At 43.3% G+C, this 24,937-nt stretch overlaps 1 protein-coding gene across 1 annotated transcript; it reads right to left on the bottom strand.

Moving 5' to 3' along the window:
- Nucleotides 1-3,642: 3,642 nt before the first annotated feature.
- LOC149340675 (beta-1,3-galactosyltransferase 5-like) lies at nucleotides 3,643-4,668 on the bottom strand. Its single transcript, XM_089551161.1, has one exon. The coding sequence runs from the start codon at nucleotides 4,666-4,668 to the stop codon at nucleotides 3,643-3,645; it is 1,026 nt and encodes a 341-aa protein (XP_089407287.1).
- Nucleotides 4,669-24,937: the final 20,269 nt, after the last annotated feature.

Below are 24,937 nucleotides of genomic sequence, written 5' to 3'. Positions count from 1 at the left end.
TCTTATGGTGCATGTATTGCATATTCCCAGCCTGGATAGCTTGGAAATAAACTAAATTTGTAAGTATATTGATTGTTTCATATGTGAACTCTGTCTGGTGACCTTTTTCAATGATTGTGGACAGTCTATAGGCAGTCTATAGATAATGGTCTACTAATAGTTTAGTAGACAGAGGTCTATAGACTGTCTATAGACAAAGGTCTATAGCACTGCCGGCCAGGCCACACACCTATGGAATGTCTATAGACAGTCTATAGACATATGTCTACTGGACCAGTAGACTTTTGTCTGTAGACTGTCTATAGACAGTAATCTACAGGAAGTCTATGGCCATAAGTCTACAGGTTGTCTATAGTCCGTCTATAGACAAGTGTCTATAGACGGTCTATAGGCAGCTCTATAGGAAATGTATGACCTTAAGTCTATAGATCGTCTATAGACTGTCTATAGACCTGTGTCTATAGACTTCCTATAGACCTATAGACTTTCAGTAGACATTTGTCTATAGACTGTCTATAGACAAAAGTCCACTAAAAGTGTATGGCCATAAATCTATAGACTGTCTATAGACCAGTCTAAAGGATTTGTCTATAGACAGTCTATAGACTTCATAGACTAAAGTCTATAGACAGTCTATGGACTTTCTATCGAAATTTTTGCGAAAAAGTGGTGTTGTCGCGTTCTTAGCCCGATTCGAGAGCAGGCCACTCGGATTTTGTACTGGGCGCTTCGCCGGAAACATGCAAAGCCCTTCAGTCAACGTGGACGCTCCTTCATTTCTCGTACTAAACTGGTGTCGTCTCGAAGTTAGGAATAAGGACGCACATTACGGGCTTGTACCTATTCGCATCCTCATTCTGCTCTCGTTGTCATTCATCATAACCCTCTTTCATCTGCTTTTCATCTTCCCTAGTGATAATATCAGGTCAGATGATCAACTTTCTTCCTTTCTATTTTAATCAATGTCTCTCCTCATGCGTCATATTATATAAAAAAGCTCGAAAAAGATTCTGAACGTTGTAGAGCGCCCCTCTTCCGTGTCTCAAGGCACGCGACGAACATTTGACGCTCGTGTGTCGCCTCTTCCTCGAGTGCATGTCTTTTCGCGCTGTTTTAAAATGAAGATTTGACATAAACAACTTATTGTTAAACCACCATATCAAAAATAAAATAACAGCAGTGGCTCAATCCAGCATAGATGTGCTACAGTAGAGGCAAACACTTCGTATCAACTGCCCAAAAGGTTCACAGGGTAAAAAATACGTCGGTAGGTAGTGCATATGAGCTCGCACAGTATCAAAACTCTTATCTGCATGGGATGAAAGTACGGCTGCAAGTCCACCATTTCATGGGATATCGAAAATTCAACGCTTGACTCGTGAACCACTTTCGCTTCCATGTTATCTTCCTTACTTTTCTGAGAAATCATTCGAAAACAGGAGCCGCAAGCATATACAGGAGGCTTACGCGACTGCGCTGCTACCTAACGTCTAGTGATTAATTTTGTACTCTGATCATTCGAGGACCCTAGGATAAATGGCAAAGGCATAAATTTTAGCTTATCACGTCTGCGAACTCAATTTTACCTTCGTACACTAAGTTTGCTTCGCTAGGCGGTCGCGTTTGCCGCAGTTGCGATTCTTTAAAGCCACACATTACCCTGCAGGATCCTTAGCCCCCTTTTCTGAGACTAGCATGCGGCTCCCACTTGGTGTATGCTTCGGATCTTGCCACCCCGTCATGCCCATTATTTACAACTGAATCATGTAAGCTCGCGCGAATAAAAAGAGGAAGGAGAGAGAGGGGTGGGGGGGGGGGGGGGAGGTGCTCAACTTGCACAGTCGGAGTGAAGGATACAACGCTTATGGCCTCGTTACCTAGGCCTCACGTCCAGAAAGAATTCGATGATGTTAAGAAACTGCGCCCACTGAGACAAAGGGTCGAATACTATGAAGACTATCGTAGATATGCGATGCCAATGCACTGCTTTCTTCATTCTTGGCGGTAACAAGGGAGCTAAACCTTACTCCTGATAGTAGACACTAAAACATGCTTGCTCCTGAAACACTGTAAACAACATTACGAATTTCGTCGTGCTTTTGTGTATTACGTCTCATATTTTCGTATGTCTTGAATTATTATGTCTGTGCAGTTAGGTGACCATTTTCAGTCGTTACAAGTCTTCCTTGTAAAACGGGCGTAATGAATGATTTTTTTTTTCCTGGAGCCCTCAATTTTTGTAAAAAAAACTGGAATAAACTGAATTCAATTCAATTCAACATAATCATGAAGTCCTGGATACATGGTTAGTTATTGTGGGCAAGGTTTTAAGCGATGTGATTCCAACTATGGGGGCAATTTATTTAAATGCTGTGTTGAACCATGGTCACTACGTTGGCTCGTTTTTTGGAGCGAGAGAAGTTCGGTAAAACGACTGCATTTTCATCGATGCCTTGGAACACAACTATACGGATGCTTAGCAGTTTTGGTATTGGCATTAAGCTGTGGCAGTTTTCTTTTCAGTGATTTCAGGACAGAAATGTTTGCACCAAAGAAAGTTCGAAATGTATATATATATAGCTGCTCTTTGTTCTTTTATACATTCTTATTGAGAGACATTCCTTTCCAATGCCTTCAAAATATCAACATGAGAAACATAAATATAAACATTTGGATCGAAGTGTTGAGCGTTATTGAATTCCTTTCAGCGAGTAGGTACGGCAATAAAATCGTACGTACGAACATACTGCGATGTAAGGAATGTTTCAGACCAAAATACTGATTCTGATCGCGTTGTTGGCATAGTTCTCACGCCTCTGTATCACCCGACTTGCAAATTTTCTGTTTCTGAGTGTACGCTGTTGGAATATTTTTATATAAAACAGCCTCTTCCTTGCTCTTTATTCGATTGTTTGAAAGTTGAGACCAAATGATCCGAAAATAGTGCCGCCTCCCTGGAGCTTGCTTCGCTTTACGGTTTATGGGCGCTTAACGTCCCAAAACGAGTCAGGCTATGAGGGACGCCGTAGTGACGTGCTCTAGAAATTTCGAACACCTGGGTTTCTTTAACGTGCACTAACATCTCACAGCACACGGGACTCCAGAATTTTGCTCCCATCTGAATTCGACCGCCGCGTACGGGATCGAACCTATGTCTTTCGCGTCTTTCGGGGCAGCAGCCGAGCGTCATAATCACTGAGCCACCGCGACGGCGCTTGCTTAGGATTGAATATGCAAGCTCGGCTTACCTAGGGTTAACCTACTTTACCCTCTCCCACTCACACACAAACACACACACACTATGTGATATCGAACTGGGAGCTTAGGGTACTTGGATAAGTAAATAAAATGAAGTTTTTCCTGACCCTTTATTTTGGACCGGCTAGATGAGTGGAACTTACCTAATTTATTGGTATAAGTAAGGTAAGCTGAAGAAAGAATTACTGGCATGGTAATATGTACTAAGACTAAATTACTCAATTTTTTGACACGCTACTTTTCTCAGTTACGTAATAGCTGACTTTAGATAGTAAAAAGCAAAAGTGGGCGAGTTGGCAATAGTAACAGTTTTTGAACGGCACGAAAAAAAAAGCGAAGGCGCAGGTTGCATGGCTTTCATCTGTACAAAAAAAAAACTAAATGTTAAATGAGAGAAACCTCGCTTGCTTCTGTCGAGGAGTCAGCAGTAGAGCAGTAGCATATGTGTAGGCTGAACAGCAAGTTATGACACCTGTACTCGAGACGCTTCATGGCGTACCACAGGCTGCTCATCTCCTCAGCGGTAACTTGGTGGCCGTAGATAGCCTTCTTGTAGTCGCACGGCGCCGGTAACTTGAGGATGTGCATACCAGACACGTGCGTTCTGGGGACACCGGCACGTTCGGCGCACTTTCCAGTAAGATATACGTCCTCATTAGGGAACGGCTTAACGAGGCCTGTTGCTGTGTACAGCCGATGCACCACGCGGCCACCGATGACGTACATTCCACCAGCTATGAAGTCGGGGAAAACGTCTCTGGCTTCGTCGTCGTAAGAGATGTACCACTTATTGTCTGAGCTGCGCTCGGGAACGTAGCGGTGCATAACTTGGCCGTAGATGACGTCCTCTGGCTTTCCGTGCATAGCCCGATAAAAGTTGGCAACGTTCAAGAAGCTGTCATCGTCTATCTTGACAACGAACCGGGCCTGTGGACACTGAAGCATGACCCAACGAAGCATCATGACTGTCTTGAGTGTCAGATTTTTGTACGAGTCCCTGAAGTCCTCTTGCACAATGTCTCCGTACTTTAGTGATTCCATATCTAAGGTAGTTTGTAGATTTTCTGTGCTGGGTTTGCCGAAAAGGAAAATGAGCCTGTTTCCAGATGATTTCCTAACTTCTTTTCCCCACGTGTTCCTGATCACGCGTCGGGCCTTTACGTACTCCGCCGCTGAGTAGACGACGAAAAGATAATCCACTGGAGTGGTATTGGGGCACACATTTTCAGGGTTGATGAGATAGTTGTTTGGTTTGTAGAACAATCGCTCAGCGGTCATGTTTTCTTCTCCGATGTTCATGCCTGGGAACCACAGGAGGGGTTCTTCGAAGAAGACCGCGCTGATGAGTAAGGCGAGCAAGCTGGCGAAAATGCAGGCCCCTATCATAAGTAGCACAGCGCCAAAAAGCATTTTGATCCAGCACTTGAGACATCTTTCAGGTCGCAGCGTGAATACCTGTCATGGAAAAGAAAGTCAGTATTGGCAACGTGAAGCTCTATTTCTCAGAAAAGAATATTTCATAACTGTCATTACTCTTTAGGCACATGGAATGTTCTGTTATATGTTATGCCACTTAATGTCACCATTTATAATGCTAAGTAAGTTCTGTGCAATACAAACAGTTGAGGTTTGGTTTGGTTTGGTTTATGGGGTTTAACGTCCCAAAGCGACTAAGGCTATGAGAGACGCCGTAGTGAAGGGCTCCGGAAATTTCGACCACCTGGGGTTCTTTAACGTGCACTGACGTCGCACAGTACACGGGCCTCTAGAATTTCTCCTCCAAAGAAATTCCAGCCGCCGCGGCCGGGATCGAACCCGCGTCTTTTGGGTCAGCAGCCGAGCACCATAACCACTGAGCCACCGCGGCGGCCGAAACAGTGGATATTCATCATTTTTTAGCGCAAAAACATTCGCAGGCTTACCAACACCGACAGTTAACCTTGTCTCGATCTTTCTTGTTTCCTTCCCTAGCAACGGCGCTCGTCATGTCAAGTTAAAAAGAAATCATATAAACATAGACGACTGGCAGTCCAACCCGCGTTGGCACGAACAGATCAGCTTCGCTGGCCAGTGCACGAGAGCACTATGCTATCGCCACAGCCGATCACGTCTCGTGTTAAACCGCAACACAGACTCACGCTGTGGATTGCACATCGTTGTCTTCACCAAATTCCATCTGCGGTATGAACAAATCTGATCGTCGTAACCTTGATCAGTTTAACGTGAGTTTAATGTCACCGCCAGATATGCCGAAATCTAATGAAAGCAAAACCATGAGCCAACCAGGCTAAATATATGTCTTAGCACGTCTACTCGGTCGTCGTCGGTTTTACTTCTTTAAATCCTGCCATTTTTTTTCACTATTTATGCCTGCATCCTCTTAAGTCCAATGATAAAACCGTGCTAAGTGACGTATTTATAAGCCATTCAATTTCCATTGTCAATTTCAGGTGGATACGGCCTTATCCCAGTGGTCACTCACATGTACACGTGGTTTTCAAGCGTCTGTGGGAAGAGACCCAGCCATTAGGTGGTTGGCAACCGGATGTCACCATTGGCTACATGTCGCGGCCAATGGCGGCCAGGGGTAAGACTTGATCGCCTGCTGTTGACAGAGCGCTACGATGCACTTTACCATGGGGTGCGTATTGCATCGAATTTCACCCAATGCTATGGTCCGGTTGCCAACCAGCCAATGGCCTGGTCGCTTGCCACAGGTGCTTTGAAAACTCTAGGTATATCCGAGTGACCACTGAGTGACCACTAACAGAGGACCGAATGGACTCGAAATGAACTGCTTACAGAAAATGGCCCCTAGTTAATTAAGAAAGGCCACCGAGAGGTAACAATCATATGGAATATTATGGCAATACAGGGTAAAGATAATTAACAGCTTAGGACGAGAACATTTTATATTTCACCCTGATACAAGACATATTTAAATCGTTTTCTTCTTGCTCTCCCTCCGAACATTAATCCCCTTTTTTTATTCACTTGTATAACTAGGAACGCAGCGCGGAAAAGAGATGTGGATCACGGGTTCCGCTCAGCATGTGGCAATGCGTCTAGGTTTTGTTCGACTCCGAAAAGTATGGCGTGCAAGTTTGTTTCATTGATACTACATGTCTCCACCATCACTTATAGAGGTTTTTGTCTTTCATGTTGGCAACACAACAAACGGACACTTTCTGACAACCTGCATCATTATACAAAAAGGATTATGCTGCATATGTTTGGTTTCTTGTGAAGGACAGGGTTGAAAGTATGTTTAAGTTAGTTGTTTTTGTGGGTAGCGAGTACAAATCTCGGCCGCACAAGTGAAAACCGCTGTGGTATGGAGTATAGGTATAGATTTATATATAGCTATAGCGGGATTTTATGTCCTTCACTCTCATTTCGTTGACTTCGTCTGCGCCCTTCGACGTGCGTATTCTAGTCAACAGGATATTTATAGCTGGATAACTATCGTATGTTAGCTTTCACCTGCCTGCATGCTATCTGCCGTAAAAGCAGCTGTACCGCCACGCAGGTCTATAAAACATCGACAAACTGACTGGCGTGGTCGTGCCTTGGGACTCACTTGTAACACGTCAGAGACCACCAGGTCATGCGAAAACGATAACTGCTCTTTGCACGGCGCTAAAAAAAAACTGCTGGCATGGTTTCAAACAGCGTCAATGAACTGTTTTCTAACGCATGAAAACTGGAAGAAAAATTAAATAAAAGCATTTTTTTTTGGGGGGGGGGGCAGTTTCGCTGATACAGGGACTCCAAAACTATAAAATTAGAAATCTGAACGATAGGGAGGGTTGTTTTTTCCAGAAATGTGCCTGGCTGCAGCACAGTGTTCAATGCACTTCCACTTTAGTAGCTCCTATTTTTCACGCCATGGTTCACTAATTTTACATAAGGTCGCAAAGCAATATTTTTGTTTCCTGCTAGCCCATCACAACCTCCTAAGAAATACAAGAGGGCGGAATGTTATTTTGACACCTCTTTTTTATGCAAGTCGAAATCAGAGAGGCTTCCCAAGTACTGACACCGCATGGATATAACATACAACCCCCTTTGCACTGTAGTGGCAAAAATGAAAGCTACCCATTACCTTCCCGAGGGGCTCAAAAGACATTCACACGATATCTGCTTCTTTCGCAGGTCTATGAGCCGTCATTTTCATGAAGGAAGGATTACTTGATTCACTTCTTGCAGAGTTCATCAGCTATTACTTGAGCGAAGCTTATACTGAATTAAAATGTTCTCGTTAATGAGGAGCAAAAAGAACTAAATTACTTGCATTTAACAACTCTACGGCAATGCACTTAGAAACAAATACCCTACATACAGGGGCTACGTTCACGGAGTCAATATTACAATCTGCTAATCGCTTGACCAAAGATTAATGAAAAATATTCCAAGGGCGATTACGATGCTCCCTAATGCGAAATTTGAGCGCATCTCTGTAGGTGTCTCGGGCTCTGTAGGCTCATTGCTTTTCTTTGTTTGGTCGTCGAAACGTCTGGCGATGGTATTATTTCAATGGCAGTATTAGTAAACGAAGACGACGATGTGAAATGCACAGCCAGCGAGAATGTGACAATTCGATAGCAGTATTATCATTATTATCAATTTCCGAAGGCGCTCACTGAAACCACGAGTAAAGTTTTCATTGATTTTGTTGACAATCGGAGCTTTTCTTTCAACTGTGAATAATTACATCAAGTATGAAGAAAAAACTTAAACGATCAATGGGCGACGCGGTAAAGTTTCCAGTGCGAGCTTCGTTGTTCCTTTTACTAATAAGACTAGGGAGAAGTGTCGAACCAAAATTGGTATTGGACAAAATCGCCGCCAATGGCACGATCGTATCTCCTGGTTGAGCCTTTCGTAAGTAATATAGTGGAAGAATGGGAGACACGGAATTATATTAGTGAGGCCTAAAGAGTAAACAGTATACCTTTAAATGAAGTAGCACGTCGCGTTAGGCAATCAACGTAAGCGCAGCTTGGTATAAATAAGGCACCTCGGCATTTACTCAAGAAAACGGCTTCGGAATAACACTCTCTGGCTAACAAACACTCTTTTCTGAGTAACACAGATAGTTATATCATCGAGGTGTCAATAAGCGTGTTCACAGCAGAAAAAAAGTGCGTCACTCTTGTTAAGAACGAGATTTCAGCCCTGTTTTAGAGCAGAGAGAAAGGAAGAAAGAAAACACGCAGGTTAAAGGAAGACTGAAGACAAATTTAGGTTGGCCTGTAGCGATAGGTTATATCATTGTAACTCTAAAGGGCTACTTTTACTCAGGATGGAGCTTTTTTTACCAGGTAATACCTGCTCGCAAGTGCACTGGCATGCGTGGATATTTTTCTCACGACAGATCCCTGAGGTTAGGCTAAACAACCTCTCACTTCAACTGCAATCACGGAGTAATCTTCGGTATGACGTTTACAATTTTGAATTCAGTAGAGGAAAGATTTGAAATAAACTTTTTGCTCACCAATAAATGCATGCACAGCTGCCGTAGAAACGCATCACTGTACACAGAGAGTCACAGAATTAATTTTTAATAGGAGCGAATCTCGCGAAAAAATTGAAGCCAAAATGGAAACCAGGCAAATGATATAATAGGCTCACCTTCGAGTAAAATCCCAAATTCATTTTCTTTTCGTTTTGAACACAGTTCACTGATTTGCACTCAGATTTCGAGCATGGAGATATTCCGACCCCTCAAGAAGTATAAAAGATGGGCCACAGTTCTGGCACGCCGATTTATCAAAAGCAGTTCGTGGAGAGAAAGAAACCCCCGCAAAAGCTGTGAAGTATCACTCGACCAATCCGCGCGGAGCACCGCTTTGACGTGCGTTTAGATTTAGTGTTCCTGCGTAGTTTTACTAACGAGACACTACGCCACGAGAGCTAGCGCATATTGCGGTGCCACCACAGGATGCTGCCGTGAAGTTTACTTTGTGCACCTGCGAAACTTGTGGCGCAAAAGCTGTTGTTATTCATACTTTAACAGCTTTATACTTATAGGCGACAAAATTGTTTGGTTAACACACGTTACTGGTGGTGAGCCTTTCATTGATGTCGGGTTTTGACATTAAGACTAAAGGCTCCGAATACCAGACTAAAAATGTGCAGCAAGTTAAGCTCTGATCAGGCTTTACCACTTAGTATTGCTCCCTTTTCTTACTTGTATGAAAGTCAACTCAGTTGTCAAGAATTATCCCGAAACGCTGTTTTTTTTTTGTCTAAATAGCTTCAGACAAAAGTGATCACTTATCAATGAGTGGTAACAGCCTGGTTAGATCCACCGAAACGCAGTCAGGAAACAGTACATGTGTGTCATCTGATGACGTACTATGACTCATTTTTCTAGTTTGTTTCCGCTTTTTACCGAAGGGTCACTATATAAAAGGAGATCAGTATGGATGGGGCTGAGCATAAAGGAATGAATGAAGTTGGACTAGTTGGGTTTCTATTAATGAGTATTTAGCGAAAAAACGGGACAAGAGCGGAAACAGCAGACAATCCGTCGTATTGTCTGCTGTTCCTCCTCGCAAATGACGAATTCTGTATACATGGGCATTAAACATTAAAGCTATCGCATCATACCCGTAAGGCAAAGCTTATGTGTCCCTTGAATTTTTTTTTATTTTGATCATGCGAAAACACTATGTGCTTCATGAGAGCGAAAAGCCTTCACCGGAAGTTGTCCGCAGAACATGTCCTCTTACTGTCCGTTTCTTTCTGCCTTTCCTGTGTGTGTGCCTTTTTTGCGCCGTTAAAGATATTGTAACATGAACCAACAAGCCCTGCATCAAGTACTTTTGTGTCCTCAAAATGTGTCGACAGCACGTGTTAGACTTAATAGTGGAATGACAGTGTAGTATGTAGTAATGCAAATTAATTAACTGATTATAAAGAAGTTTCATGTGACGGACGATGAGTTGCATCAGACTTGATGTCGTCATCTAAGAGTCATGCGAAAAGCGTCATGTGACGAAGATGATCTGTGAAAATGAAAAAGTGATGATGTTGTCCTGTGCTCATGCCATAAGTGTCACTTGACAATGATGACTTAATAGTCACGCGGCAGTGTCACGTGACAACGAACTTGAAAATGTTGCAATGCCATTCAAGGGTGATATAAGTGTCATGTGACAACTAACTTAGAAAAGTTGCAACGTCATTCACAGTCATGTTATAGTGTCACATGAAAAGGAACTTGGAAAAGTTGCAACGTCATTCAAAGTCACGTGATAGTGTACAAATGAAGCTCTAACTAGCACAAATGAAGCACCTTATCACCACAACAGCAGAAAAAGGCAATGCTTTTACATTTCTTCAATGCAGTAGACTGCAGTGCTCTCTCAATTTTTTCTGCAAACATCTGAGAAGGTTCAGAAAGGCATCGCCTTTTTCAGGGTTGCTAGTTAAGTAGTGCTTCCGCACTAAAATCACCGGACCCCAGTGAAGTGATACACACGTTGCCCAAAGCAAAGCTTAGCTCTAATCATTTGTCCTGAATAAAGAAAAAAAAAACGGTTAATACCGAACGGAAAAATTCGAGCTGTGGTGCATAAGGCGAAATAAAGCATTTTGTGATGCAAAAAATTCTCCTAATCCACTTTAATAATCGAAACAAAACGCTGCATTCCATATGGCTGCGGTGAAGCTACCATGAAAGATTTTTGGTTAGCATACCATTTAACCAGATGCACGTTTTCTCGAAAAGCGTGCAGTAAAAGAGAATAACTGAAAATGTAACTGATAGAAGCCATTCTCTGCTCTTAAAAAAGAGAGCGACGCAGTGAGCACACCTATCGATGTTCTCATTGCCCCGAGAAATGCGCTCAAATTGTCTGCCACTTCGCTGGGTTCGCACGAATATCGTACCACAGCGAAGATATTAAACTCTAAGTCAACTCACGTGTTTTTTTGACAAGCCGTTTTTTAGGTGAAAAGTTGAGTTGCAGTAATGTCAAGACGGCACTTGAAGCACCTTTGTATTAAGTGCAAATAACTTTCTCCTCTCGTGTAACATACTGCCTAGTGAACAACCATAACCAGAAATAAAAGGAAAGATTTTCAGCCGGTCTACTGAAATAAACACCACTTGATGACGATCTGCGCTTGGTTCGGAAAAAACCATTACTTTCTTCCGCTGTTTTAAACAATACGTTTTCATACTTCCTAAGAACACCGTGATTGCATATCCAGCTCTGCTATGCTAGCATAGCAACTTGTGCCAAGCAACGATGTGCCTAGGAACGTAGGGCCGCGGCCGGATGCCTGAATCTAGCATGTGACAACATCATAAAACTTTAACAACTATGTAGGTGCGACTCTTTATTATAGCCATGTCATAAAATACGCCCATTCATTTATATGTTTTACCCCAGAGGCAGTGAACTGTAAGCCATATCTTAACGATGATTCCTTTTCTAGCATTCCGGAGATAGAAATTTGTCGCCGGTGCTTGAAGCAGCACTTTTAACCTAGCGTTCCTTCTCATCTTTTCCAAAGTGCACAAATTTCATAAGAACGGCATTGAAAATAAATTCAATTTCAAAAATGGGACCTCCTCAGAAGGCGGGCACCCCTAAAATAAAAAAGTGTGGATAAATAAAATGCCAAAACTCTTTCTACACCATTACCAAAAAGCTCTCATTAATTGAGTGCTGAAAGCATAGTGGCAGTAGTAGTGGGAGTAGTCGTGCCTGTGGTAGTGGTAATGGTAGGAGTAGTCTAGGAGTAGGAGGTAATGGTAAGCAATCCTGGCACAATCGCACCTCCTGAGCGTCACCTGTAGGGATGACTGGGTAATCAGGAGCGACAAAACCACACTGTTTCTTAATGGCAACGTTGATATAGCGCGCCATTCAAAGCCGAAGCCGAAGCCGAAGCCGAAGCCGAAGTTCGAAGTGGAGATGGAGTAAAACCTTGCATAATAGAAGGCAGCTATTTTATAAGTACAAGCAAAACACATTCAAGCGTGTGTATGAGTCCATGCCTTAAGATATTTTAGGACATACGGATACCATTTTTTTGCAGTGGAATCATTTGAGCCTGTTAGTGCCGTGATTTAGAGGTAGCGCCACAAGCACTTGGTTTCAGCACCGTCAAGATGCAACGTTAAGTCGCAATACATTTTCTATGGCACGCTTATTCAGAGGCCTGCGCACTAGCAATAAATTGCAGCAAAATGGTTCTGGCTTTGATTTATCAATAGTATCCAGTCTTGGAAACATGCATGTACGGAAAGTAAACCACGGTATGATATTTATAATACACTGACAACACTATACATTTATAAAGGCGCCATCACAACTTCCTAAACAATTAAAAAAGTTTTCAAGACATGCCTGCTCAGTCGTACTTCTAGGAGTAGTTATTCTGATGGACCAGGAACACAAAGGAGGTTACAGTGAAGAGAAGGTTATCAGGCGAGGAGGCACAGCTTAAGCACGTTATTCTGCTAGCTGTAGATGCAACACAGTACATTCGGCATATCCTTCACTTTGCATTAGGAGACACTGAGGAGCAGTGTATAAACCTTTGTTGTTTGTAACATTGCTTTCGCAGTTTTTTCGGGCTGCAGCGATGGAATTTTAAAATTATCTCGCTACTGTTTTCAGTTTTTTGACGTCATGGCTGAAAAAGTCTTTTTTAAAGTTTATGTTAGTGTAGCCTGGCGTCCGGGATAAGTCCACAAAATAAGTCTACACGCACAACAGATTGTTTGCAAAAACATCCAGGAGTAGCTGAAGCTATATTTAATTTTCCAACTTTTTCTTCGTTATCAAAATTATGGTTTCAATGATATCGTTTTTGTTACTGCAGCTATAGGTAATTTCTGGATAAGGTAAATATAAATATTTCTTAGTCTTCTTTTACGGGCACACTTTCTGTTTTATTTCATTAGGACACATCATTAAAGGAGGGCAAAAAGTTGGCCAAGTTGGTAAACATTCATGATGGGTTTCAAAGCGCGACAAGACGGAGACGAAAGGAATGGACACATCATTGCTTATAGTATATTTCCGATTTCAAGCCAAACCGATTATTCTTCCGGTTAACCTCCCTGCCTTTCCTCTTCTGCCTCCTCCTCCGATTTGAAGTTAGCATTTCTGGCACGTGGGTTGTATTATCTGTATTGTGAATTGTGTGCATTGCAGCTGTGTTTTGCTGCTCTTTATGTCCCCGCTTTTAGTGTGCTTTCTTTCTTTATGCAAAAGAGGAGTAGCCGGCACCACTACAGGGCGCTAACATCTCGTTTTACGTCAATGAAAAAAAAAATAGGGGGTGGGGGTGGAGGGAGAGGTCGCATTACAATATGTGATCAGAATGCGATAGAAGTTAATTGTGAAGTCCGCTCGACCTGCTTCTCCTCCTGCGTAACTGTTTCTCGCCACATACGCTGAGCCTGAGCAGCCTCCGGTACTCCATCTTCAGTGACATGCTTTCCGGTTGCCCTCTCCATTTGCGACGATTTTTTACTACGGTAAGCACACACGGCGTTGAATCGGGCTCCATTCCAGCCTGATAGACGGAGCTGTCTAGATATATCTGCACACTACCAAGCATAGCTGCCAACTTATGCCTAACCTGCCACTACGCTCAGCCGTGTCACCTGACCAGCGAATCGTTCAACTCGGTCATGTCACGGAGTCACGGGGCTGTTTGCTTAAACAGCCTTTATAGGCCACAGTGCTGGAGGAATAATCCTTGGAGACATTGTCGAGCCTATGAGTCCTCCACTTAGCGCTAGATAACTGGTGTAGTCAGTGCATGCGTTGCTTCCTGCAAACGCAATTTTAGGCGCAGAGAAAAGCAATACCCCCTAACCGTCGTTTAACTGGAAATGTTGCAGCGCTCATCAGTGCAGCACAATAAATGGCGTATCACAGAGCACCTAAATTTTTTAAACTGCCAGTCAAATAAATGCAGCAAAATAGACGCTTATAAGGCGGACGTAGGGAGGAAAATCACGATTTTGATTGAGGATGGTAACTATCAGAAATTAATCACTCTTTAGTGCCCGTTGCTGCCTCCTCTTGTAAGAACAGGTCAAAAAAGATCACTCCTTTGAATCGCCATGTCACTATTGACATAGCAACTGTATAACAGTTACTTCTTTCAAGTCTTTGCTATTTTTTAGCCTTACGTGAAATAAAAGTAGCAAAATGGTCGTGATGCTTTTTCCAAGAACAAAAGGCACGAAAGTGGGAAATCACTGTGCTGCACAAGTGGTTAACGCCGAGCGATGTTTAATTATCTGCAAGAATTACCTCAACCATGGCATGCATTGGGTAGTTTTGTAATTTGTACATTCGTCACAGAATATAAGAAGAATTCTAAACATCACTCCTGCTCATTGTCAAGAGCGAAACGGACAGCAAGGGAATTGTTGCCCTGACTAATTACATTTGCGCAGCGGAACAAATATTTCAGGCCTTTGGTTGGTTGTGCCGGAACGCAACACGTGCATTGAGTGGGTGGTCGGATGGAAAAAGCAAGGGTGGCCGAAGCTGAACACCTTGCATGCGGTTAAATACAGGGCTTTCTAATTTTGTTTTTTTTTTGTAGAAATGATATTTTCGATAATGCGGAACACTAAAGTCAGGTCAAAGAAAGTGACTACGGGCCTTGAATAATCCTACCCTTAACGTACTTTCCGCACCATTCTGCACTAACGTCGGAGCAGCCTATAGCTTACCTTGGCCCGCAGGCTGACCAGATAGCAGAATCTATTTAGCTAGCTAGGGAGTAAATCATGCGCCGGTGGTACAAAATTTCACCCCTATCAGTGTCATCATCAGCCTTACTACACCTACTGCAGGGTAAAGGACTCTCCCATGTCTTAACACTTCTTCTTGGGCGAGTTGGTGCATACTTGATTTGAAGAAAATAGCGCCAGAGCATGCAAACCACGAAAAGACAAGGACGTGACACATAGCGCTTTGTGTCACGTCCTTGTCTTTTCGTGGTTTGCATTCTCTGGCGCTATTTTCTTCAAATCTCCCATGTCTCTCCAATTAACACTGTCCTCTGCTAGCCCACCCAACCTTCTATCGCCCCCTGCTACGCTTGCCCTTCTTGGAATCCACTCCATTACCCTTATGGGGCAGCGGTTATCATACCTTCGCATTACATACCCTGCACGAGCCCATGTCTTTCCCTTGATTTCGACTAGGATGTCATTAACCTTCGTTTGTTTCCTCACCCACTCGGCTCGCTTACAGTCTCTTAACGTAAAACCTTTCATATTTCTTTCCATAGCTCGCTGCGTTCCCCTTAACTTACGCTGAACCCTCTTTGTTAGCCTCCACGTTTCTGCCCCATAGGTGAGCACCGGTAAGATACGGATGCTGTGTGCTTTTCTCAGCACAGGATTTTCGCGACGCTTAATGCTGCACTCTTCACAATCAGATCATACCTGCCAAAAGAAAAGACGGCAGACAAAAAGGCCTACTCTAGTAAGTCTAGTAGTAAGAGAGAATGGTTGTAATGAAACACAAAGTGATGGTTGCCGTTTGTTGGTATAGTTTATGTTGCACAGAATTGTGCTGTACGGTGCACGGATTCGCTTTCTTCACAGCCCTTTTGTTGAAAATGAGCAGAAATAAAAGCAGAACACAGACCACGAAAAAGAGTCAGAAAATCATCTTCACACGCAAAAAAAGGAAAACATTGGTGGATCAAAACAATAGGGAATTTTGACTGCGTCACGTCCCTCTACCCGCCAGTGCAATTGAGCCTAGTCTGTGGTAGAGAAGCAGGATGCCTATTTAGATCGAGAAAAATCAATGGAGAAGCTGAATAAAGCGAATGAAACAACATAAACGACACGAGCACAAAGTAATTACTCTCGGCTCTCTCGACTGCGATGAGGAGAAGGGACCAGAGGTGAAAAAGAAAAAAGAGGGAAGGCATTGTTTGCCAGCAGACCATTCACACGGAGAACGACCGCAGTCGTAGACACTCAGATTAGACAGGCTACAGAGTGCGGGAATGGAGTTCAGCGCCATAAAAAGGCAGTAAAGCATAGATGCGTCCGTGTCATCTTAGGCCAAAATATATGGCCGCTGTGGCGCAGCGGTTACAGACAAGGTTGCTAAATCCGGTCTCAGCACTTACAGTATTTCAGTGCCCTGCGACGACCATATGGAGGGTATACGGTGTTGAACAGAGACAGCACTGGCTTTCTTTTTCCTTCGTTGTATTGTGTCGACTTTTTATGAGGTTCTGGCGCCACGAAAGCGGCTGCGCATGGATCGAAGAAGAGGCCATGCGCCGCGCCTGCGCCAAATCTTTCGAGTTTTGAATCGGGAAGCTACACGAATTATCTGCCTCTGCTTGTGCCCGCCTGGCAGCTTCAGGAACTGGTTTTACAGGCTTTGGTTCTGAGAGAGAGAGATAGAGAGAGAGAGAGAGAGAGACTCTTTAATGAAATACAGAGAATTTAGCCGGCGTTAAAAAATCTCTGGCATGCTACTCTGCGTAGGGAGGGGAATTTGGGCTTTGTATATTTTTGTACACACTAACGCCCTATTTCTTCTTGCTTTGTACCCCCAATACAGCTACAGTTTCTAATAGAGCTGTTAAACTCAATGAATAATGAAATAAGTAATTGTTTTGGTTCACCTCTTCTACAGCAGCTGAAGTCCTCAAAGATCGTGGGGGATAGTGATGCCGGAGCACTAGTGCCGGCTTTCCATGCCGTCGTCCTTCAGCATTTGCCCCGGAATTGCGAACTCCCCATGCAGCCGGTGCTCTTGAGGGTGCTTTATGGGAACGCTGCCGGTCCGCGAACATTAAAGTAACAGCTCGAGAAATGTCTCCAGAATGACAGGGAACGTATGTACTTTGGCGAACGTACGTACGAACGTACTTTGGTGAACATGCAACGTCGCCATTCTCGAGACAATCGCTTCTACACCAATAACTCTTCAGCAGCTTCGGGAAAAGTGACCGAGCACCATGACAAAAGCAGTAAGCTAAGAGAATGCGGCCAATGTGGTGCAAAGCTTCTCCCCATGTTATGTGTTTCACACCCTTACGCCTTTACGTGATCAAGCGCTGTGATCTTTCTCGGTAGCAGCGCCACGCTGTGATGTAGCACATTAACCTATTGCCAGCATCATTCTGAAGGAGTTCGCCTTAGTGCACTACCTTTCTCTCTGGAAGACGGCCTCGAGATATGAAAATAGAGCGTACCGTTTAAGATGTTAGAAGTTGCCATTTTTGCTAACACCCTTGAAAGGCTTACTCTACTTCCAATGGTTTTGTTTACCCTTCACTGTAGACGCACGAGGGCGATAACTATTTGAGCAGTCATCCACTGAGCTTGTAGCTAATGACTGTATTCATGTCTCGCACAGATGACTGATAAGAGCGGAACTAATAGAAACTGGTGTCCTTGTCGAGCACATTGCTTGATAGGTTTCCACGCTTCCTTGAATTGGTCCACGTACCTTCTATCAAGCCAGTTGAACCACAGAAGCCTTCACCTCTTCCACCAGAACCCAGACAATGGTGGTCCTAGAGAAACCATTCCTTAAACTGGAACTGAAGAGAAAGCGATCATACAAGAAGCCCGAAAGGACTCCAACCATGAACACGAGAAACTCAGTTACGAAATGCACTCGAGAAACTCACTTAAGCCTAATGCACGCAATTACGCTAAGTGTAATTAACCTTCATCATAACTTGAAGGTGCATAGGCATACTCATCTGCATCTTGTCTTAATGACGAGAGCGTAGAAAGGTTCTTATGAACCAGTAGAATCTTCAGTGGGTACAGTATTTTGCGAATGTAGGCAAGAGGCGGACAAGAGACCAGGCAGTGAGAAACTATGAAATAGGTTCTAAGAATAGCAGCCAGGGAGCTATCAGTAGAGCTCGCAGAACGAAATAGTGCACGGATCATGTATACCTCTTTTCCGCAAACAAGAGAACTTCAGTAGGCTTGTAAGAGCCCAAATGGCGATAATATAATTTAAATAGACTGCATTTTGTGCGTGAATCCTGGCATATTGCAGGATATGGAGGTACTCGGAACGGCAAGATGAAAATGACCATATGATCGCGAGGTGGCCAGTTGACCTCGATGTTATCAGGAAGCGGAGGAAGCTAATGAAGAAAGCTAATTAATGAAGAAGCACATTAAACAGTTAATGGTAAGAAGGAAACTGAAAAAAATTCAGCACCTCGCTGCAGAACAGATATTGCACTTTAACTGAAGACGACGTCCTTAGTGTAGAAGAGATATAATTGCAGAGTGTGCAGTAGAGGTGTAGGGTAAGGTAGCTATACTGGGCACTAACAAGCTTTCTGAAAGACAAAAGTTCTCATCAAGAAACGCAAATGCATGACAGCCTTTGAACCCATAGATATCACAGCACTGGAAAAACTGCCGAAGATAATCAGTAAGCGGAAGGTAACTGACGTGAGGAAGTATGTTATGGTGAGAACGGAGGTAGCCTAAAAGCGGTCAAGAGGAAAGTAATCAAAGACAAAAATGAGATGTAAGCCCTAAGAGCGAAGGGGGGAAATGTCATTAGCAATATGCATAAGACAGTTAATTCTGCGAGGAAGTCTGCACAGGTCTATACAGTAGCCCGAAATAATGAGGATGCTAATGAAGTAAGTAGTGGCACCGTGGTATACGACATCGTGCCGGCAGCGAAATAAGAAGTCAAGAAAGACAAGTAATGCAAAGGAGGAAAGTGGTCGTTGAGGGCGAGATAATTGCAGATTTCTTGAAAGATGATAGGGAACTGGGCTGGAAAAAGGTAAATTTTTTTGTACGGAATGCCTCACGACATCGGGCGTACCGGAATCTTGGAAGAGCGTTATTGTAATCGTTATATTACCTGAAATCATCGTAGAAGATGTCGACTTAGGTAAAAACTAATAAAATAAGAGCGACGTTAGATTTCAGTGAAGCAAATGATCATGTAGGCTTTCGTAAAGAGTGCTCGACTATAGGGCATACTCAAAAAATCGTTTAGATAAACTAGAATTTCGAATTGCTTAAGCAACCCCAGAATATGTAATCGAGGAATACGGATAATACGAGAACGCATTTGACAAAATCGAAGCCTCAGCTGTCATGAAGGCATTTCAAAAGAAAGATGCAGAAGACGAATATATCAAAGTACTATAATATGCCTGCAACAGCTGCACAGCCACCATAGTTCAGCATAAGGAGTTTGATAAAATCCCACTTATACAGGGCATCACGTACGCACACACATTCTCTTCGGAACTGTTAACACGTGTTTACAGGAGGCACTCAGAGAACTAGGTTCGATACCGTTGTGGATAAAAGTTAGAGAAGAACGCCTTAGTAATCTGGTATTTACTGATGACCTTAGGTGGCTAAGTAAGAAAGGCTACGAATTGCAAAGCATCATGGAGGACCCACACAGGCACAGCAGAACGGGGGTTGTAACAAATAGTTTAAAGAAATCCAAAATAATAATCAATAGTCTGGGGAGCGCACAAAAGTTTACGACAGACAGCGAAAGACTGCAAGTTGCCTGGGAATACATCTGGCTTAGGTCATATAGTAACCACTCACCGGAATTACAAGAGTGAAACAACTAGGACAATAAGAAAAGGGTAGAGCCCATTTGGGAGGCACTGTTGGTCATTAGTAGGAGCTTAACGATATCCCCCACGAGGAATGTAGTAACAGAAGCATCTTAACGGCACTCACCAATAGGGCAGAAATGGGGAAGCTAAGAAGAAGGGTGAGCTTAATTTTAGAAGAGTGTGGTGGAAAGGGATATGATAGTGGAAACGTAAACAGAGAGCAGAATGGCTCGGGGAACACAAAAAGTTAACAATGAGCTAGACGAAATTAATAAGACGAAATAGACGTGGGCAGGACATATAAAGCAACTGCAGGATAAGCGATGATCTCATCATCATCATGATGATGAGATCATCGACTATGATGAGATCATCGCCTGACTACACCCATTGCAGGGCAAAGGCGTAAGGTCAGGTAAGCGGATGAGGTCCGCAAGTTTGAGACGGTAAGGTGACCGCAGCTGGCACAGGAGAGGATTAACAAGAAGGATATGGAAGAGGGCTTAGTCCTACAATATATAGTTAGTCTCATGATGACGATGAATACCGAAAAAGAGACCTTAAACAATTTCCATTGCGCTAACCCTGCCCAGGTACTAACAGTTCTCTTTCCTAGTGCTAACATTTATCTATGGCGTGGATAATCAATGAAAAGCAAACTAATTCCCTCAAAACCGATATCAATAGCACGGGAATAAGTAAGCGTGGCTTTCTGAATGCCGACCCGGAAGCAGCCTACAAAGGAAGTTTCGGACGGAGAAAGTTACTAATGGAGCCCGTATGAAATCAGGGACGTGAAAAGATTAAAGGCGTGTCCAATTAGCCACAGCCCATTAATTCTGATCAAAGCCTCGCACACGGCCACCGGTACTGAAAGAACGGGCTGTGACTTCATAGGCTTCAAAAGATTTTTCACTTTTTTATCCCTATTTCTGCTGCTTTTGCCTTTATTGGTTAGGTATAAAGTCGGCGCATTGCTAATAATAAACTGATGGTCGCCTTCTGAAAACTTTCTTCTCGCGATGCGGCGCTTTCATTTTTTTCTGTTGACGGCATAGAACAGCTCGGTTACGTAAGGCTTAAGGACGATTTCTTAGTGAGGATTTCGTGCCTCAAATACTGCAAATAAGATTCGAACTGAAGAGCCATACTGGTGTTTGGCGGTGCAGATGTCTGCTAGTGAAACATCATAGATAAACCTTGACGGCCTTGTTCGAGTGACCGCAAAACCGCTCTTGAGTGACGTCGCACCACGCTATTTTTATAAACGTTTTACGTTTTACGATGACCAGTCCTGTATCCCGAGAAACTGCATTTGCAGGGTGCGTAAATTATATAGCTATATCTGACTCCAGTTTCACATTCTAAAACAATCCCATACAAGGACGATACTTCAATGCTAGGCCACCGCTGGAGCTCTCCTACGAGTAACGTTAGTGTTGAATTAAGGTTCCTCGGCGATGAAATGCGTTACTCACACTCCGAACTTTTTTTTTTTTTTAGTAAGGGACATCAAACTTTATCCTTACATAACACCTTTTCAACATTCACGAAGTACTGAAACGGTTTAAAGACCACGAGACATATAATTTAAGTCCTAAGGGATTTCGGTTCTTAGAGTGAATATGAAGATGAAGTATACATAATTGAGGATGACAAAAATATAGCTTTAATTTAATGCAAGAGCGTGTGAAGTAAACAGCAACAATAGCAAGAGTAGTTAATGAGTGGGGATAGCTGTCTACAGCAGTTGCACCCTAGTTTTAATATGTATTCACAGACGTACATGACCCCGTCATTATTTTTTGGCAAATTGTACAGAGCAGGTCCTGGCATGATCAGGCGAAACAATTCTCTATCTGCGGTCGCAGCTAGCACGAGTGGCCATGGCCAATCCTTCACTCTCCCCTCTCCGATGGTCCTCGACTGGCTGTTCGGACCGATCAGCCTGACAAAAGCCAGGCCCTTGGCACTGAGGCTGCCGCCGCTCACAAACTGCCGCTGTTCTGGCGGATGTCTCCCTGCCTTTTCTTGTGGGGTAGCTACAATGTCTGCAGTTTTTGGTCTTTTTTATGCAATGAAGAGAAGATTTTCTGTTTAATCGAAGTTGGAGAGGAGACATTTGGTGCCTGCGCGTCAGATGGGTGATGTGAACTTCGATTTCATCGGTTCATGTAAACGGCCTATTACATTTTTATGTTAATGACCATATTCTTTTTCCCTCACTTTATTTATCAAAACACGAACTCTAGGGCTGTTTGAAAAGCTTTCATTATATATTTTGTGCGACCGGATAGTCACCCGATATCAGCGTTCTATGATGATGTCTATTTAGTTTCCGCCTCTCAAAGTGGAGATCTTTTTGTGTCGTTGGTGCGATTTCTGTAGAGGGTAACAAGGTAAGAACCTGATGAACGCACACTGTCTGGTAACGTGCGCTAGTGTAGCATTTAGTGCATTTTAATTATTTCTATAATATTGGCCGCCTTTTGATTTTCCTGCTCAGCAATAGTGCCGATAAACTAGAACAGCGCATTCTCTTCGCCTCATTTTGCCTTTGAAAAGCCCTTCGAACGTGACATGCGACGTTTGGACAATATGCAGTACAGGAGCGCAACACTGGTTTGGTTTCTGTCGTTCCCGACAAAGAACGAAAAGTTCTTTTGCAAGAAAAAAACACTACCACTTTTATGTTGTTCGATTAGCTATTCCTCCTGTGTAGCAATCATTGCTCGACCCACAACAGATCGGTTATAACAGCGCCGACTTTGACGTCAAGCTTGCCGTCCCACTCAGCTTCCGAAAATAACGAAGCAGAACACCAGTTAGGCCTAATCTGCTTTCATTCCGCGTTTCCTCATTTATTCGCATTCAGGACTCACGGCGGAAACTGAATGCATTTCAGTCTTCAACAGATATATTCTCAGAGACGGCTTTTTGGTGTTATGTACCATTTTTTAACCCCGTCCACGACTAACAATTCACAGGAATACTTAAAAAAAAGTAGACTGCTTACCTTTATTCAAAAGGTCTTTTGGATCGCTTGCTGAGAAAGAGAGCACACGATCAAGATATACCTTTCACACGCTGTAAGGACATTGAAGACGTGAGCGCAGCTTTTTCTGCTTCTGAATTTTTTAATACCGCGCGAATAATTTGCACGAAAGAGGTGCAGCAAGGTAACCTTCATAAGCTTTTTTTCGCACTACAATTTGAGCAAGACAGTCAATGAACGCTTTTCTCGTATTCCACAGCTGGCTGTAAGCTCTAGGCATAGTAACGATCGTAGCAGTTGCGAAAACAAATGTAGGTATGTTTTTTTCGTTTTCTACATGAGTCATACTAGCCAACGAGCCCTGACTAACTGGTGGTGGCTTATGTTTACTTATTTTTTAATGGCTTTGCGCAAGGCTTTGCATGCAGGCACGAGGAGGAGAGGGGGAGGCTGTATTCATTCTGATTCACAGCCCATTCAATCGACCCATCAAATCTAAACTAAAATTAGCAGCACACTACACAGGACACAGAAGAAAAAGACATGGACATCACGGCTGACTAGCAACTGAGGTAATTTTATTGGAGCGTTGGTAATACCAGTACGCTGCTAATTTTATGCGCGATGTGCAAAATGACCCGTTTATTCCTCTCTTGAATAGAATTGAAGGCAAGAAAAGTATTTTAAGAAGAACCAAAACACCAAGACCAGGTGCAGAGAATAACAAAGAGTTTTAAGCCTAGCCGCCACGGCAGCCACGTGAGCTGCCCGAATGTACGAGCTTCGTCAGTAACTTATAGGAAAGGGCGAGAAATTGCAGAAGGACCGCTGCTTACTTCGCAAAAGAAAAGGGTCCGGGAACTCAAAATGGCCGTTTAAAGGAACCTACACGCACGCAGTTTATTCCTTACATATAGCAAGGGAAGAATTTGCGCGCTTGAAGCTGCAAGGATTGACTTTGCAGGCGTGCGAACTTACGAAATTATGACCAGTAAAATGAGTCGCATGTACATAAAAGAAAATACGGCGGAAAGCAGCATTCTTTGAAGCAACTAAAATGCGCGCGTTCAGCTATTATTAGACTTCGAATGCCACATAAGCCTTCCGTATGTATACCAGATGAAAGATGGGCAAAAATTCTTGCTTCTGTCACTGCTCCCAGGAGAGTGGGTGTGATGAAGAGGCGAAGGTTGAATGTTACATGCAACAAACACTCTCTTCACGCCCTTGTGTGACGTCGGAAACATTCATAGACGACTGTCCCTTCCTCTTAAGGTTCCAATCACTTTGCGATCGATCGCATCACTCTTCTGGAGCCTCTGGTGTTTGTGATCAGTACAAGCCAGCAAGGCGGAGCAGCAAAGGAGGCAGTGGTAACGCTCGTTTCAGGCAGCGCTTGTACCCCTCGTTAAAAACACGAAGTGTAATTGTCGTGGTCTCTTTGTGTCCGCCCAAATTTAATAGTCTAGTTAGTAGTAGGTGATAAGAATATGAAAAAAATCTGTCATCAGGGTGTAGTGTGACGCAGAAAAAAAATGTAATACTTTGGAAACAGCTTATGCTGAAGTTCACTCGGGTCAATAACTAGCAAAAAAAAAAAAACTCCTGTCCTCCAAATGACGCATATTGATTTTTCGCAACTGGCACACGCTGGCGTTTCTACAGTGCAGACCACTTTCATTAACTACACTTGAAGCTGTTGCGCGCTGCTAGTACCAAAACGAGCGCTGTGTCAGCGAGCTAAGTTTATGAAAAAGAAGTTTACATAGCAAACTTCGGAGTAGCTCCAAAAGTCCAGATTGGATCGATTATTGCGGATGATATGCGTAATGAACATCTGCACTAACCCATAATATGGTACAAGAGACTTGAACGTTTTGTTTCCACGTGTCCTTCGATATTTGCCTTCCCGCAGCGCCATTATTTAGAGTGCTGTCATGTACCATAAAAAAAGCCTTCCCGTAATGGAGTTTCTTCGCACTAAAATCGTGGAACGCTTACTGAATCGTGTACGCAATTTTTCATATTTATGATAAATTCAAAAAGCAATCCTCCTGACTCTACTCGCTTCTTTGTATC

The sequence above is a fragment of the Amblyomma mixtum genome, chromosome 6, assembly GCF_055824585.1.
Source record: "Amblyomma mixtum isolate Tamu chromosome 6, ASM5582458v1, whole genome shotgun sequence".
Lineage (NCBI taxonomy): Eukaryota > Metazoa > Arthropoda > Arachnida > Ixodida > Ixodidae > Amblyomma > Amblyomma mixtum.
This window is presented reverse-complemented; position numbering and strand designations above follow the sequence as displayed.

Bases quoted from the DNA above. Each gene is read 5' to 3' on its own strand.
- LOC149340675 (XM_089551161.1), bottom strand. From the start codon at position 4,668: ATGCTTTTTGGCGCTGTGCTACTTATGATAGGGGCCTGCATTTTCGCC.